The sequence below is a fragment of the Panthera pardus genome, unplaced genomic scaffold (genome assembly GCF_024362965.1).
Source record: "Panthera pardus isolate Hobbes unplaced genomic scaffold, ASM2436296v1 HiC_scaffold_15, whole genome shotgun sequence".
Lineage (NCBI taxonomy): Eukaryota > Metazoa > Chordata > Mammalia > Carnivora > Felidae > Panthera > Panthera pardus.
Genome location: NW_026526710.1, coordinates 75,311,599 through 75,328,362, shown reverse-complemented (window position 1 = coordinate 75,328,362; position 16,764 = coordinate 75,311,599). Strand labels below are relative to the sequence as shown.

General features: G+C 46.1%; 1 protein-coding gene across 3 annotated transcripts in view; it reads left to right on the top strand.

Annotated features, from left to right (window-relative positions):
• KDSR (3-ketodihydrosphingosine reductase) overlaps nt 1–15,726 on the top strand; it is a 39,705-nt gene extending 23,979 nt beyond the window's left edge. For 2 of the 3 annotated variants that reach the window (XM_053902808.1, XM_053902810.1), the window contains 4 exons: nt 220–303; nt 4,027–4,110; nt 7,700–7,801; nt 9,204–9,770. In XM_053902808.1, coding sequence (XP_053758783.1) covers nt 220–303; nt 4,027–4,110; nt 7,700–7,801; nt 9,204–9,566 — 633 coding nt within the window. In that variant the 3' untranslated portion in view covers nt 9,567–9,770. Of the gene's footprint in view, nt 1–219; nt 304–4,026; nt 4,111–7,699; nt 7,802–9,203; nt 9,771–11,866 lie in introns of those variants that run through there. The other variant, XM_053902809.1, reaches the window with a different exon arrangement.
• Nucleotides 15,727–16,764: the final 1,038 nt, after the last annotated feature.

Sequence of the window (16,764 nt, the reverse complement as noted above, 5' to 3'; positions counted from 1 at the left end):
GTTGGGGTGAACCCTGTGCCTTTATTTCCAAATGATCTTCATGGAGAGGAGTTTTCCTGACCCAGTCGGTGCTGGTTCTCCACCCAGAGCCACATCCTGCCTTGGGAAAATCAGGGCAGGATTCACGACGTTTGCCTGGTGGCCGGTGCAGGTGGCTAAGGGTCGTTGCAGAATTGGACCTTGTTTACTGAAGGGGCATATGTTGTTTCCGAAATGCAGGTGAAGCCATATAACGTCTACGTCACAGTGGCCTACCCGCCCGACACAGATACCCCTGGGTTTGCGGAAGAAAACAAAACAAAGGTAAGTATTCCTCTGTTTCGAGCCTTTAATGTTGTAAATCTTCCTTTTTCAATTTTCTGACTTTCCACCCCTCAGCCTGGAGTCATTTTCATCATACAGAAAACTGCGTTCTTTACAATTGATGTGTAAGGTAGAGGCCTCTGAACTTTCCAGAACTCTCATGTGGAGTCTTAGAGAACACAGCCCATATTTTCCAAGGCCATGAGTTTTGCTAATAATCTTCAAAGGCTTACTTAATTAATAAGGTATTATCTTCACGAATACAGCCTGCATTTTTAGCAAATGAGAGGATACTCTTTAGAAATAATATCCTCTCCTCTGGACTTAAACACCTGGTTGCCGGGGCACCTCAGACTTAGCGTTTCAAAAACAGAATGTTTGATTCCCTCTCATTGCCCCTCATTGCTTTTCATCTCCTTGGTAACCGAGAAGCCAGCCTTGGTTCTTCCTCCCACACCACACGTCTTGACCCGCGCACTTCCTCCTGGCTCTACTCTCAGAACTTGTCCTGAATTGGCCCGTTTTTTTTCAGACCGCAGCTGTCAGTACCATCCTCGTAATGGTAGCTGCTGGTATTTTTGCTGGAACTGCTCTTCATAATCTTCAAACTGGTGTGCTGCTTCTGCCCCTCTTCCTGACCCCCTGTCTGTTCCTCATATAGTGACCAGTGATCCTTTTATACTGTAAGTCAGGTCTTGTCACTCCCCTGTTCAAACACCTCTTCTGCAAGGAAGAAAAAAAAAAGCCAAAAACAAAACCAGAAAAACCCTTCTTAAACAGCACGGTTTAATAGAATGCTCTAGAATGGAAATGTTCTGTGTCTGCCTTCTCCAATCTGGTAGTCACATTGTGGCTGTTGAACACTTGAATGCAGCTAGTGGGACGCCCCCCCCCCCCCCGCCATCATAAAACTGAATTTTTAATTTTCACTCCTTTAAAGTTAGTATTAAAACGCACATGTTGGTCTTGTCATGTGTTAGTATGGCCCCAGTGGCTCCCATTATGCCTAGAGTAGAATCTAAAGGTCTTTTCTTTTAAAAAAATTTTTTTTAACATTTATTTATTTTTGAGAGACAGAGAGAGAACACGAGTGGGGGAAGGGCAGAGAGAGAGAGGGAGATACAGAATCCGAAGCAGGCTCCAGGCTCTGAGCTGTCAGCACAGAGCCCTATGTGAGATCGTGACCTGAGCCAAAGTCAGCAGCTTCACTGACTGAGCCACCCGGGTGCCCCGAATCCAAAGGTGTTGCAGCTCATTGGGTTTTGCACTATGTGGACTTTGGCCACCTGTCCACAGTGGTGTCTCCTGTTGCCCTCAGCCCTACCAGAGCCCCCCATCTGTTCTTTGAGCTTGCCCAGGCTGTCCTCACCTGTGGGCTTTGTTTACGCTTGCTGCCCTCTGTCTCTGGATGTTCAAATGGCTTCATCCCTTGTTTCTTTCTATCTCTGTACAGACATCACCCTGAGAGGACTTCCCTGACCCTCTGTCTCTCAAATGTCAGTCCCTTGGAACACTCACCATCCTTTCCTCTGGGTTTGCTTTTCTCTATGATGCTTATCCGCACTGGACAGGTACATCACACACAATGACAGACTGAGCTGAATGCAAGCTTTGCACGTTGTTCAAAGGAACTTCTTTCTTCCTTGCCTTGATGCGTTGTAGGCATCCTCCGAGCACATGAATCAAGTGGAGAAGAAAGGAATTGGCCAGAACTTAACTACCTTGAATGGGCGTTGATTGGTTTTTTTTTCCTTCGTAGTAATGCTTTAGTAAGTGCGAGTTTCTGCAGCATAAAAATTGGCACTTATGCTCCATAGACTGTGTATTTGCAAAAAGATGTGTATGATTTAGAACGTTTTTTTCCCTATTCACTTCTTTTTGAGTCTGTCTCTTAAAATTACAACTATTTCAAAGAAGTAAATGTAAGCCAAACGCCCTGTCTTAGAATGAGCAGGGGCCCACTAAGCGGATTTGTAACATTTGGTAAGCAGTCTTTTCTGTTTGAAGCCAAAGCTGACAAAAAGTGGTGATTTCCCTGGGAAGATCTGATTTTGATCTTAAGTTGGTTTTTTTCCCTCTGGTGTAGTGTTGAGCCAACTTTGGATAAATGAAATTCTATGTCGATGTGTGAGCCCTGCAGGGGGCGCCATAGTGCTTTTCAGTCTACTGTGTGTGTGGCCTGGTGGTCTGGAAGAAGGAGCAAGGCACTTTCAGAAGAACCCTTCTCTTAATTCAGGTTCATCAAGAAGTACTTGACTTTTATGAAGTGCTATGCTTTTCCAATTTAAGAAAATACATTCTGTTCTTTATTTTAATTTTCTCAATCCTACGTGGTAAAAAAATATGTATAGTTTCATGCAGTTTAAGGCGTTAAGTTTTAAAACTTCAAACTGAAACTCCCTTTTAAAGAATTTCTGAGCACGTGTTTATGTCACCTTAAGGAAGATAAAAAAAAGTGTGGGGGGGAGCCCTTTCCCACAAAGAACTTAGGAGGTAAAATACAAATATACAAGTAGCTATAATATATATTAAGGCAGCAACATGCAAAGATGAAAAGAGAAAGGACTTCCAGTTAAGAATTCAGGAAAGGAGGGGCGCCTGGGTAGCTCAGTCGGTTAAGCATCCGACTTCGGCTCGGGTCGCGATCTTGTGGTCCGTGAGTTCAAGCCCCACGTCGGGCTCTGTGCTGACCGCTCAGAGCCTGGAGCCTGTTTCAGATTCTATGTCTCCCTCTCTCTCTGACCCTCCCCCGTTCATGCTCTGTCTCTCTCTCTCTCAAAAATAAATAAACGTTAAAAAAATTTTTTTTAAAAATTCAGGAAAGGAGACAACTGAGGTGGACCTTTAACCACCTTTGATTTGGGGTGCTGATGCCCCAGCCTGGTAATGAGAGCACAGCCTGTCCAGGGGCCCCTCGGTGTTTTCTGTCCCAGTTTCCTCCTTCCCGCCTCCTCCTCAGGTCCTTTAAGAAGCAGCGGCATTGTTGAACAGGGACTGGGCTGGGGCTGTCTCGACCCAGGGCCTCAGCTCTGTCCGCGTGTCAGTCTTTTGCTAGCCTGGGAGTATGGTCAGAACGGAGACGCTGGTCATCTTGCTCAGGACACACGGTCGAGGCTCTGCATAAACACTGCCAGTCAGGTGTCTGGCCAGCAGTGAGGCGTCTACCGGGATGGTCCCAGTGGCGTTTTCTTATTCCAGCTCTGGTGGTCCCCACTGGAGCCGAGACCACATGTGTCCAACGGAGAGTGGCAAGGGCCTCCTGATCTTGCTTCAGCTACTGCACTAAATTTTATACAGTAACCAGGTAGAAACCGAGTTAGAATCCAGATGGACTGGATTCTAAAAGTAGGAATCTGCTCAAAGGTGGAAAACTGGAATTATTTACAAAGAAGGGGAAGGAGGGTTGTAAGAATTGTTTGTTCTTGGGGTACCTGGGTGGCTCAGTCGGTCGAGCGTCTGACTTCGGCTCAGGTCACGATCTCGCGGTCCGTGAGTTCGAGCCCCGCGTCAGGCTCTGTGCTGACAGCTCGGAGCCCGGAGCCTGCTTCCGGTTCTGTGTCTCCTTCTCTCTCTGCCCCAGCCCCGCTTGTGCTCTGTCTCTCTCTGTCTCTCAAAAATAAATAAATGTAAAAAAAAAAAAGAAAAAAAAAAAAAGAACTATTTGTTCTTTAACTTAATGGGCAATAATGGTGCTGATGCATCCATTTTTTTTCCCACCTTCAGCCTCTGGAGACTCGTCTGATTTCAGAGACCGTATCTGTTTGCAAACCAGAGCAAGTGGCCAAACAAATTGTTAAGGATGCCATAGTAAGTACAGTCCTTGTTTTCTTCATTAATAGTTGTGATGCTGGATTTCTGAAAAGAGATACGATGTTTGTCCCAGGGCTTATTTTAAAGCGTAAGTCATTGTTGCTTCTGGGTCACATTCATGTCGCATGTTGGATGCCACTCTTCTCCCTTAGATGCTTTATTGATTCCAGGTAAAGTAGTAGGCTTCTGGAAACTAAGTACATATCTTAACCTTAGGAACAGATTGATGAGTAAGGATGCCTGGGAACTTTGGTTCTTTAAAAAGAATGTGAGACCTTCGAGCCGTGTGTCAGTAGTGGGGACCACGTTCCATGTCTGGCCCTGCTGCCTTTTGCTGCTTGCCCACAGCACTCGCACTTGTAGGCGATGTTAGGTACTTGATTAACTGCCTGACTCCTTGACGAAGGACTTTTCCTTCCACCTCCCTGCTCCCCAGTGCCATTTTTCCCAAATGCTCACTAACAAGGAAGTGTGTCCAACCCCACCGGGCCACCATCCTGTCCACCCAGATAATGTGCCTCCAGGCTGCTGAGTCTATTTGGAGCCTGCCATCTTCTAAAACAACGTATGTGCCACAGACTTTTTTCTTTTTCAGGTGTTGGTTGGTTTGTTTTGAGAGAGAGAGCGAGAGCAGGGGAGGGGCACAGAGAGAAAGGGAGGGCGAGAATCCCAAGCAGGCTCCTCTCTGTCAGCACAGAGCCCGCTGCGGGGCTGGAACTCCGGAACTGTGAGATCACGACCCGAGCCAAAACCGAGAGTCGGACGCTTAACCACCCGAGCCACCCAGGCGCCCCGACTGCCACACACTTTTGACAACATCCTGTCAGCCCACGTGCAGAAGAACACACACCAACGGGGGATGTCTGTAAACTTCAGGCCTACGCCGCACGTGGGAGATTTGAGGACCCGTGCAATGAGGTGTCGGCGGGCCGCTCAGCCTCCCTGAAGGGCCGCATGCACTGTTGCACGAGCACCGGCTGAGCAGGATACGAGAAGTATCGAACTCCATTAAGATACAGCCAGTTGGGAGACCCGTGCCCTGTGCTCAAAGGCACAGAAGCGGGGCGCCTGGGTGGCTCAGTTGGCCAAGCGTCCGACTTTGGCTCAGGTCGGGGTCTCACAGTCCGTGAGTTGAAGCCCCACGTGGGGCTCACTGCTGTCCGTGCAGAGCTCGCTTCAGACCCTCCGTCCCCTTCTCTCTCTGCCCCTCCCCCACTTGCACTTTCTCTCTCAGAAATAAACATTTAAAAAAAAAAAAAAAGGGCACAGAAAGATGGCAGGAGTGGATGGAGCGGACTTAGCTTCTCCTGCTCCTCTCAGATCAAAGCGGACACAGCCCGTGCCTTGAACGATCTGAAATAGCTCTTTGTATGTTGGCAGGGCTCCTTGAGTCAGGTGGTCTTGAAACTTCATTTTTTGGCCACTTTCCACGGGAAACTATTGACCATCCCAGTGATTTCTTTACAGGTTTATATTTATCAATGCTTGCCGTATTAGAAACTGCAAATGCATAATCTAAAAAGTATTTATTAATCCGCTTAAAATAACCACAATTTAACCCATTACATCTTAATGCAATTTTCCTACAATAATAGTTTTCCAAAACACAGCTTCAGCGAGACAAGTGCCATTGTTTTACGTTTCACCAGTGTCTTTAATGTTTCTGTGAAGAGAAGACAGCTGGACTCTTATCACTGCCTCCGCATTCCGCCTGCCCTAAAATGTTGTTTGGAGTGAAGGATATAAAAAAAAATCTGCCCTTATACAGATATGTAGTTAGGAAACGGAGGAATATTAAATAGGCTTTTCAGAGAATTGCAGACATTCTTCTTTGATATTAAACCCAAACCGGATGAATAGTAGTTTCTTAAAGGGTAATTACAGTGTGGAATTGGAAACCACATTAATGAACTTTTTGTTCTCTGTTACATTAAAACCCGTTGGTCTTTGCACTTTGCATGTTTTGTACCCATTCATGATTTTGTAATGTTATGCATCCGTCATGTGGAAAATATGGGTTCATTGAGTTACCAAAAAAAAAAAAAAACAAAAAAAAACCAAATTTCATCCATTCGTATCACTGCTGGTCTTATCATAAAAGTCTTTACATATTGGGCAGCTGACAGTCTCACAATGGCGGACAGGTTTTCACAAATCGTAATTTTTCCTTGAAAGCTCAGATGTTAACATTGACCATAAAAGCTGCCAGCTTTCCTTGAAGTCACAGGCTCCTGTCATTCTTGTTCCACAAAATGTCTTCCAAATACCCAAGTCTGAATAACCACAGATTAATTTTCATGACTTAAACAGTCAGAGGAGGGCCTTTCTGCTGGGCAGCCGTCCCCCTTGGGTACGGAACACAGCAGAAGGCGCTGGGTGTGCCCTCTCTTTTTGTGACGTAGGCTCTTAAGACTTGCCCTTAAGGGTTGAGATTTAATAAAATGAGTAATTTTAGGGGTGCCTGGGTGGCTCAGTCGGTTTAGCGTCCGACTTCGGCTCAGGTCATGATCTCGCGGTCCGTGGGTTCGAGCCCCGCGTCGGGCTCTGTGCTGACAGCTCAGAGCCTGGATCCTGTTTTGGATTCTGTGTCTCCCTCTCTCTCTGACCCTCCCCCATTCATGCTCTGTCTCTCTCTGTCTCAAAAATAAATAAATGTTAAAAAAAAAAAATTTAAAAAAAATGAGTAATTTTATTGCTTTATCAAAGGCATTTTATTTTATTTTTAAATTTTTCTAAGTTTATATATTTTGAGAGAGAGCGAGCGAGCAGGGGAGGGGCAGAGAGAGAGAGGCAGAGAGAGAAGCCCAAGCAGGCTCCACACTGTCAGTGCAGAGCCTTGTGTGGGGCTCATACTCACAAACCGTGAGATCATGACCTGAGCCAAAGTCAAGAGTCGGACACTCAACCCACTGAGCTACCCAGGCACCCCTATCAAGGGCATTTTAAAGCACAACTGACATTTAAAAATTATTTTAAGATTTTTTTTTAATGTTTGTTTATTTTTGAGAGAGAGAGAGAGAGAGAGAGAGAGAGTGGGGGAGGGGCAGAAGAAAGGGGGACAGAGGATCCGAGGCAGGCTCTTCGCTGACAGCAAGGAGTTTGAACGGAGGCTTGAACTCACGAGCCATGAGATCATGACCCGGGCCGAAGTCAGACGCTCAACCCACTGAGCCACCCAGGCGCCTCTTTAAAGACTTTTTAAATTTCTGTACATTTATTACTGCAAGTGCATGTGGCAGTGGGGAGGTGCTGCTACTGTGGTTTGTGCTAACGAGCTAGCAGTTTCGCCCGTCGGTGCAGATGTCACTCAGCGACGAGGCGATTAAGGTCTTCGTATTGCTAAGACCATCTTTTTGTCCTCCTGGATCCCCTGAAAGGGTCTCAGGAGCCCCAGCGTCCACGGACGTACATTTTGGGAACCACCTGTGTCACTATTCCAGCCCATCTGCCAAGGTCATGTTCATCTGTGAGCTCCGACGTAGGCTCTGTCACCCTGGTATGCCACCTAGAGTGGCCCGCTTCGTTGTTTCTGCTGTGCTGTTTCCTTTCCTGGTTACTACCGTTGCCTCTTTTCCTTTTCTTTTAGCAAGGAAATTTTAACAGTTCCATTGGCTCAGATGGGTACATGCTCTCATCCCTGACCTGTGGAATGGCTCCTGTGACTTCTATTACTGAAGGGCTCCAGCAGGTGAGCTATGCCTACGTCAACGGACAGACGGACAGACAGACAGTGCCTTTCATTGAACCCCAATGAGAAAAGGCTAAAGGAAGACTCAGTGACTTCATCTGAGGATGGGGCCGTATCCGTTGTCTCCCTCCCTGTGTCAGGGACACGAAACTCGGACATAGGTTAAAGACACCACCGGAGGGCTTCTGACAGGGGAGAGGTCTTCTGTGTTCTGGGCACTGTGGACACAGAGAGGGAAGGCCGCTTCCGCCCTCGGGGTGTTCGTCCGGGTTCTCGTCTGAGAACCACCGATCCGAGTGTTTGCGGTAGAGTGATGGAGGGTACTGGGTATCGGAACAGAACACCTTTCCTAGGCGAGTCAGGTCACGGGCAACTAAGCCTAGGGAGGTAACGAGTCAAGGATTCAACGCAGAGCCTACTCTTCCACAAATTCTGGTCCATCCAGGCCACACGGAAGCTAACCGCTTGTGGATGTGCCGCGTGCAGAATCAGAAGGGAGCAATGTCTCCAGCCCCAGGGGCTTACGGGCTAGGGGGAGACACAGACAAAAAAGTGCTACCCGTGCCATGTCATATAACAAGTGTCCTAACAGAGGGCTGGCTCTGCACAGACCCGATGGCGGATGGTGGAGTGTAGACGGAGAGAAGGCTGCCCGCGAAGGGGCCTGTCTACGCCGATGGGTAGTTTATAACCAGGTACGAAGTTACGTGCCGCCGACCGTGTCTAGGCTGAAAACCCAAATGGCTCGGGTGTGGGTTTCCCTCACTCTTCTCTTCCACGACTCTGTGACTTTCTCTTAGAGACGGAGGCTGTACTACGTGACGCCCCTCTCGGCCCACGCCTGGCACATGCTAGGAGCTTCGGAGGCTGGCTGGAGCCGCCGCCCGCGTTGCTCACGTGCTGTGTGGTCACCTCGTCCCTTCTGCTTCCGTGACGCCAAACCTAAAACTTGAGCACGGAGCTGCTTCCTCCACTCCGGTGCCGAATACGCTTCTTTGAGGCATTTCCCCGGGCTGTGACCGCACTGCCCACAGTAGAGCCCTGTTTCCCAGCATCCCGGCCCCGATTCCGTGTTGGCGCTGTGATCAGGATCAGTGTTCGTGTTCACTCAGGAGCCCGACGAGGCAGTGGGTGGCGTCCCTGGCCCCCCTCGTTCTGCCCCGCGCGTGAGGGGTCAGGTCCATCCCTCCCTCCCTCCAGTCCCTGGTCCGCTCCTTTCCCCAGCGGCCGCTGCTCTCGCGGTTCGGGCCTGGGACGCCGCGGTCGGCTCCCTGCCTGGGTCTCACGCTCTGCGAGCCAGAGGTCGCCACTGGGGGCCCGAGGGCCTATAAAATGTTTGGTTCATCTGGTACGAGTGTGCTTGTTGAGATAAAAATTTTTTAATTAGATTTTCCACACAAAGTGCAGATTTCGGACTTCTCTTGGGAAATCAGAAGGCCTCACGGCACCTGGCAGTAACCAGCTGGGGCAGGTGGCGGCCCCTCCGGTGACACGGGGCGCGGTCCCCCCATCCCGGGGGTCTCACGGCACCCGTCCCAGGCCCGGTGCACCAGAGCGCCATCACTGTTCCACGCTGGTTTTTCTGAACTGCAGACCCACCTGGCATGGCAACCCTCAGTGGCTCCCCAGTACCACTGAGGTAAACAGCTTCCGTGACGGCACGTGGGGTAACCCTCTGACCTTTGACCCGCTCACCCTCTGCCTTTCTTCCCCCTCTTTCCAAGACTTTGTCTCTGCCCCTCTATCCCCACGCTTCCTTTTCTGACCAACTGTTACAACCAACCCACCAACTGCAAGTCTCCCCCTTTATGTTGCTTTTTTGCAGAAAACTCCCAAGACAGTAAAATTCCTTGGACTTAAGTATTTTGGTGTTTTGGCAGGCGGTGTTACAGTTGCTTTTTCTTGATGTGTTTTTCTTTCCGTTAGGTGTTTTTTTCTTTTCAAGTAATAAACTGTATTTTTTAGGACAGTTTTATGTTGATAGAAGATTTGAGTTGAGGGGCCCCTGGGTGGCTCAGTTGGTTGGGCTGAGTTGCCTGGGTGGACCTCCCCTCAGGTCACGACCCCAGGGTTCCCCGAGCCCCACATCCGGCTCCCTGAGGTCAGGGCAGAGCCCACTTCGGATCCTCTGCCCCCCTCTCTGTCTGCCCCTCCCCCGCTCATGCTCACTCGCCCCAAAATAAATAAAACATTTCAAAAAAATTTGAGTTGAAATTAGGGAGCTCTCTTCCTGTCCCCACCCGGCTCCCCCATTCTTAGCATCTTGCATCAATTAGCACGGTCTGTTGTCGCCGTTGATGAGCCAGTCTGCAGATGTCATTGGTTTGCATTAGGGTTCAGTCTTGGGGTCACACCTCTTTTGACAGGTGTATAGCTGCCACGTGACCATCGTTGGACTGTCACGTGGGATAGTTCCCCAGCCCGAACATTCTCCTGTGCTTCGCCTGCTCATCCCTCCCTCCCTCCTCCTGAACCCCGGGCAACCACTGACCTCATTGCTGGCCCTGTCGCCTTGCCTTTTTCCAGCCTCCCTTTGGTTCTTAGTTTTTTCAGCGTTGTCCTGACACGCCCTTCCGAGAACCAGTGTTCTCAGGGCTCCCTCGGAGCAACAGCGGCCCCTGTGCCACATGCCCCTCTTTGCCCGCCCCCCGCGCAGCCGCGCTGTCCTGTGGGCGGGGCCTCCTGAGATTCGCCTCCACATCTCCATCGAGGGTGCATCCAGAGTCTAGACTGCCGTGGCCCCCTCCGCTGATTTTTACCCAGACAGATGAGGAGTTAGCTCGTCTTCACACCCTCCTCCTGCTTACAGCCACCTCCCCTCCATTCGCACCCCCCCTTTTTACTTCTGTTGCGATTTGGGTTAGATCTGTATTTGAGGTCATCATTATTTTGGCTATTTAAATGCTATTCGCAGCCGAACTCTGTATTACACATTATCAATTTTCCTTTCTTGTGCAACCTTTTGTTTTCCCCGGAACCATTATTGGCCTTTTTCTATGTATGATTAACAATGACCGTCTTCATTTCCTCTCTGGCGTATCAGGCACTCTGTCACTTTCCCCTTCTGGAAGGAATCCTTCCTGGAGCCTCTGAGCCACCCGTCAGGACTGACTGCCGCAAGTCCGGGAGTCCCCTCTGCCTCTCATCTGGGCCGGGTCCCCCGCCTCCTGGGTCACATGACATTGTTTTTCTTTGTTGACCGCTTAATGTGCCTTTTTAACTCTTCTAATACTTTTCTGGAAAAGGGCACGTGGGAGGCAAGGTTTTTGAGAACGGGTGTATTTGAAAATGCCTCTCCTTGTGTTTCTAGGAATTTAAAAAATTCCTAGGGAGAGCGCAGTGGCAGAAAGAGTGACAGTTAATGGACATCCGCTGTCTCAACTGGACGCAGTAATTACCTCCTCCAGCTGGTTGTCTTTCCAATTATCTAATAAGCTCGTGGAGGGCAAGCACGGTGTCTTTCTCCCCACAGTGTTAGCGCTGAGCATGCGGTCTGACTTTTGCGATCAGAACGTAAGTCTTGCACCACAAAGCGTTAATGGTAGTTTGGATATTTGGGATGCTGGAGTGGCTCTTCCCTAGCTGGTAGAACCCTAGGACTAGTGGGAATACCTATTTTTGTTGTTTGTATAATTTGAGTTTGTTAATCGGACAAATATTTCGCTGTGACACCTCTGAACGACACGTGCCGTCCAGGGGTGCAGAGCGGACAGCTCCTGTCCTCTGTGTTCTCCTGACACTTCCGGGGTTTTCATTGTGCCTATCCTTGGAGCAGATTGGAAGATGTGTCTTAGAAACCGTTTATCAGGGGCACCCGGGTGGCTCAGTTGGTTAAGCGTCGGACTTCGGCTCAGGTCACAATCTCCCGGTTCGTGAGTTCAAGCCCCACATTGGGCCCTGAATGCTTGGGATTCTCTCTCTCCCTCTCTCTCTGCCCTTCTTCCGCTCATGTTCCATCTCTCTCTCTTTCTCTCTCAAAAGAAACAAAACTTAAAAACAAACCCTTGAAGAGAGCTGTTGTTTTGTGCTGTCGGACGAGCTCAGGGGTCTGTCTCTGTCTTGCAGGTGGTTACCATGGGCCTGTTCCGCACCATTGCTCTGTTTTACCTGGGAAGTTTCGACAGCATAGTCCGTCGCTGCATGATGCAGAGAGCGAAATCTGAAGTTGCAGACAAAACTGCCTAATTCTTACCCCGGGAGAAAAGACTGTTTCTAAATAATCTGAACAGCCTGCTGCTTAAAGGGACCCAGATTGTGGCCTACAGCCACTTAAATGTGTTGCTTTTGAATCTGTGAGATAGGACCGGCGCTCTTCAGATACCTGGCTCAGGCGAGGGGATAGATGTTCAGCGCCCGGTGATATTATTAATACTATGCAAATATGGAACGGGAGGCCCCTAATCGTCTGAGGCGGAGACATGAGGATCGTATGGGACCAGAGGGCCCGTGAGCAGGGGAAAGAACGTCATTCCAGAGTGATCATTTACATTTTTCTATTTATTCTCTTTTTCTTCCTCCACTGAGATTAAGCCCAGAAATGTACCTTATGATACATAGGACGACGTCTCGAGGACATTCTTAACCTTCCACGAAAGGCAGTCTGTGGGTTTGGGGAGCCTTTTTTTTTCCCCCCTTCTTTTTAACATGGTGTATTTGATTCAAGAGGAGTTTCACACATTGCTGGAGACTCTGAATGCACGAGAGAGCCCCTGACTCCCTGTGTTTCTGGTGGAAACTCGTGGCTTCTCTCTCTCTTTGATCCCGTAAAACTACAGGGGGATGAGAGAGGGCAGTGCAGTGGAAGGGAAGGAGAGAAGTATCCTCCAGTAGGAAAAATCACGCTTTCCTGCCTTCTTTAGATAGACGCGAATGCTTAGAGCACTTCTCATTTTTCATTCACGGGGAAAGGCAGCCTCCCCCAATTTTTTCTGAAGAGAAATAAAATCTTAGAAGCTTAAAAGTTTACAATTTCTTCAATAGCCATGGTGACGTGGAGCCCGCCCATTCCGTTAGAGGGCTCTTTCCATTCTTCCCATCCCTTCCTTTCCAGTTTTGCTGATACTGCTATACTATTTTTGTAAAAAAACAAAAACAAAACCAAAAAATGGCCAGTGAAAATTTTTTGACTTGACTTTTTAAATTAACTCATGAATTAATTAAAACACGAAAAAACTTAGAAAAGCGTGACATTCTTCTCGTAGCATACATGTAGCTTTTAGGAAAGGCTGATGAGCGTCCATGTACGGTTTCCTCATTAAGAAAAAGAAGATAGGACAGGGCCGAGCTCGCAGATCCTCATCTTGGCAAGAAAATGATCACCCATCGTTTCTGTGATTCCTGCGGACCCAGAGAACCTTCTCTCCATGCCCCATGGTAAGGAAGCCCAGTTATCACTCCTGTCACATAGCCCTGGAGCCCTCTCGGCCCCGTGACTGCCGTTTTTAGATCCCAAGCTCCGTTGCTCAGTTTAGTGGATTTCTACAATAAAGTGCCTCTGATGAGTTTGGCCGATGTTCCCTGCTTCACGCCATCACTGTACTTGCTACCCTGCTGAAGGCAAGTCACCTTCCTCATAATGCTACCCCCCCTCCTCCTTGCATACACAAGTATGCATATACTATGCATACAAAAGATTAAAGACTTAAAAATTATAGCCAACCTTTTTTGCTCTCGAGTTTTTGGCTCTCTTGACTTCAAAATGACTTCTTCTTCTTTTTTTTTTTTTTTTTTTTTTTTTTTTAAGTAAGATGTTTCATGGCTTTATTTCCTGGTGTTCTTTTAATGAGGATCTGGGAATGGCATACTTTAACACTGACAAAGTTAGAAGAAATTATTATCGAATATATACGTTGCTTGGAATGACTTCATTGCAGTTTGTGGGGGTGGGTTGAGCCACAGTACTTTCATGATTCAGTCTCCTACAGCCACTGTTTATTGTTTGCAGACTATGTTAGGTCGTATTTCACAGCCTCTGAGAGAGAGTAATGACTGTGTCTCCTTAATGTACGGAAAACATTTATGTTAATATCGGGATGTTTCTCACTTGTATTTGTTTCTCCCCTAAATGTTCCTTGAATATCAGCACTTTCTACTGCTGGTCTATATGAAAATCTAGTCCAAGATGGTGTCTCATTTAATACAGTTAACTATTTAACCACAGTTATTTCAATATACACTCCTCAAGTTATCCTCATAGACTGTACTGTTATTACCTCCAGGGAATCTGCTACCTGAACAAACTGAAGAGCCCCTGTTCCATGGTGGGAACTATTATCCCCAGCCCACTGGAAGCTCTCTCACGAGAGCAGATTTTGTTTAGACCAAAATGTCAGGGAATGGGCTTTTTTTGTCAGAGATGTCAAAGGGCCAAAGCTCTGTATCCAGAAAGCTTTGAAAACTAAGGTGGGTTTTTTTTTTTTTTCCTCTTTCTAAATTTAGTGCCATTATTCACTTGATAGCCAAATCTGATGTATTATAGTTTTGATTTATCCATTTCATCTACTACTCATTTTTCCTGAAGAGACACTAGTGGGTTTAATTGTAGGTATTGCCCCGGATTCTGTGGAGATGTTCCATAATATCCAGTGTATGTCCCATATACCTTTTCCAAATCTAACAAATTAAGAAATCTGAAACACATCTGGCCCTAAGGGTTTGGTAAAGGATTATAGAAATTCAGCAGCATCACGCAAAGATCTGACTTCATCCGAAACATGAAAGTATGACAAAGGCAAATTCTATTTTTTATCTTCTTTGGCTCAATTTTTATTCATTTTTTTTTTTTTTTTTACGTAGACTTGTGTTTTTGCTCAGGGGAAGGAAAACAAAAAACCATGAGTCAGATTGTTCAGGAAGCTATTGGCTTTTTTTTTTTTTTTTTTTTTTAAAGGGGTCATTGATTCAACAGAAGTGTCTATGCCTTACCTGTGGCAGAAAGAGTTTAATTACAATTCTGATGAAATGTTGGCTTTCTGTTTGTAGCCAACAACAGTTTATTATGTGAGTGTTGGTTCTAAATCTTGTCTCTGCCGGCTTTGGTTTTATTGTTTTGTTATAGCGTATTTGCGAGTATATTTATTTAAAAATGCCTGATGTCATTCATCCATAGAAATACCAAAATATATTCAAGGACCCTTCATTACTGAAAAAGGTTTAAAAAGGTGTTTTTTTTTTTTTTTTTACAAAAAAACCAAGTCAAGGTAATTGTTCTTTTCTGTATTTTTTAATATTTAATTTTCAAAGCTGAGAGAGAATTAAAAATGCTGCCCATAATGGCCTCTTTACGTTAATACGTATATACGTTTAGTTATAAATCTGTTTGTTAAACCGTATATTGTCGATTCTTGGAAGTGAAACATTGAGAGACCGTTTCTAATATTTAGATGACAAAAACATTTAGGAAATAGTTGCTTCAATTCAAAGAATTGTATGTGTTTGTCTTTCTAGAAGAAGACAATACCATGATAATTTTTTTTACTGAATTATATCATCAACAGATTTAATTTTATTATGTCATGTTCTAATTTAAACATGTCTTACTCACATGAGGACACTTTTAAATATTCATAGTTTTTGACATACGATGCTTTGTATCTTTCTCATGTCCTTAGTTCTTATTAGTAACTCAGTTTTAAAAAGTACATACTAAACATAACCTTCCATATCCTGGACTAAATCTTGCTTAGTTCGCTGCAGTGATGGCAGATTTGATATTTTGAAGAGGAGTTCATAGCTATTATATTTTACACTTGCTTGATGGGCAACTTTAAAGACATTTTTAAAGTGTAAGAATGCACATGGCTATTTTGATATATATTAGAACTTGTGTTTGCTACTTTGGAAGCTTTTGTGGCAGAATTGTAACCTAATTTTCATATCTTGTATTTCTGAATCACAACAAAAAAATAAAGGGGGAACAAGCTTTACAGATTTGAGAACTTATTTTTCTAGAAATTTGCATTTTTAAGAGACAGTGAATTAAGCAAAACACAGATCTTTTTCGTGATGTTATCCTCACCTTGCATCCTAAACATTGGCAAGGCTTGGTTTCGATCATTTTCTAGGAAGTAATATTTTCAGAGTAAGTACTTGGTATTGTGAGCCCTCATTTCAAATACATTCTGTGTTTGTGTGACTCAGATGGGGGGGGGGGCAGATACCTGAGTAAAAGGATAAGAAATGTGGAATTTAGTAAAGTTTCCTAATGTCATTATGTTTCATATAAAAACAAATAGATTTCCCATACTTTCTTTTTAAAAATTTGTAAATGTTCATTTATATTTGAGAGAGAGAGAGAGAGAGACTGTGTGTGAGTGGGGAAGGGGCAGAGAGAGGGAGACACAGAATCCGAAGCAGGCTCCAGGCTCTGAGCTGTCAGCACAGAGCCTGATGCAGGGCTCGAACTCACGAACCACGAGATCATGACATGAGCCAAAGTCAGACGCTTAACCGACTGAGCCACCCAGGCGCCCCGATTTCCCATACTTTAACCCTGCATATATTAACAATGAAATATCTCTTAGATGCTGAGGGGCACAGAAGACTGATATATAAAATAACATGCCTTAATATTTCTCAGTCCTCAGGTGGGAAAATTTGGTTTACATTGTGAAGAGATTCTTTGGATGTCTTGGTTTGCAAGCTTAAGCTTTCTTTAAATTTGAGCAACGTCTGTACATTAATGGCACACGACATCCCTTCTATGATTTTCACACGGAGGTGTTTAAAAAGGAAAAAAAAATATTTCTTTTGTTCCACTCCTGTTGTATACCCCCGATTTCCCCTCTTTGAACATATTTATTGAGTGCCCGTGATGAGCTCGGCATCTAGGCACCCAGGGATACCATCTGCATAAAGAGTTTGTCCCTCCGTGGTGGTGATTACATTTCTCGTTTCTTGCGTCCCTGTGCCTTCATCCCTCTGAAGGCTCTACAAGTCTTCCTGGAGAAAGAGGAACCACTCCC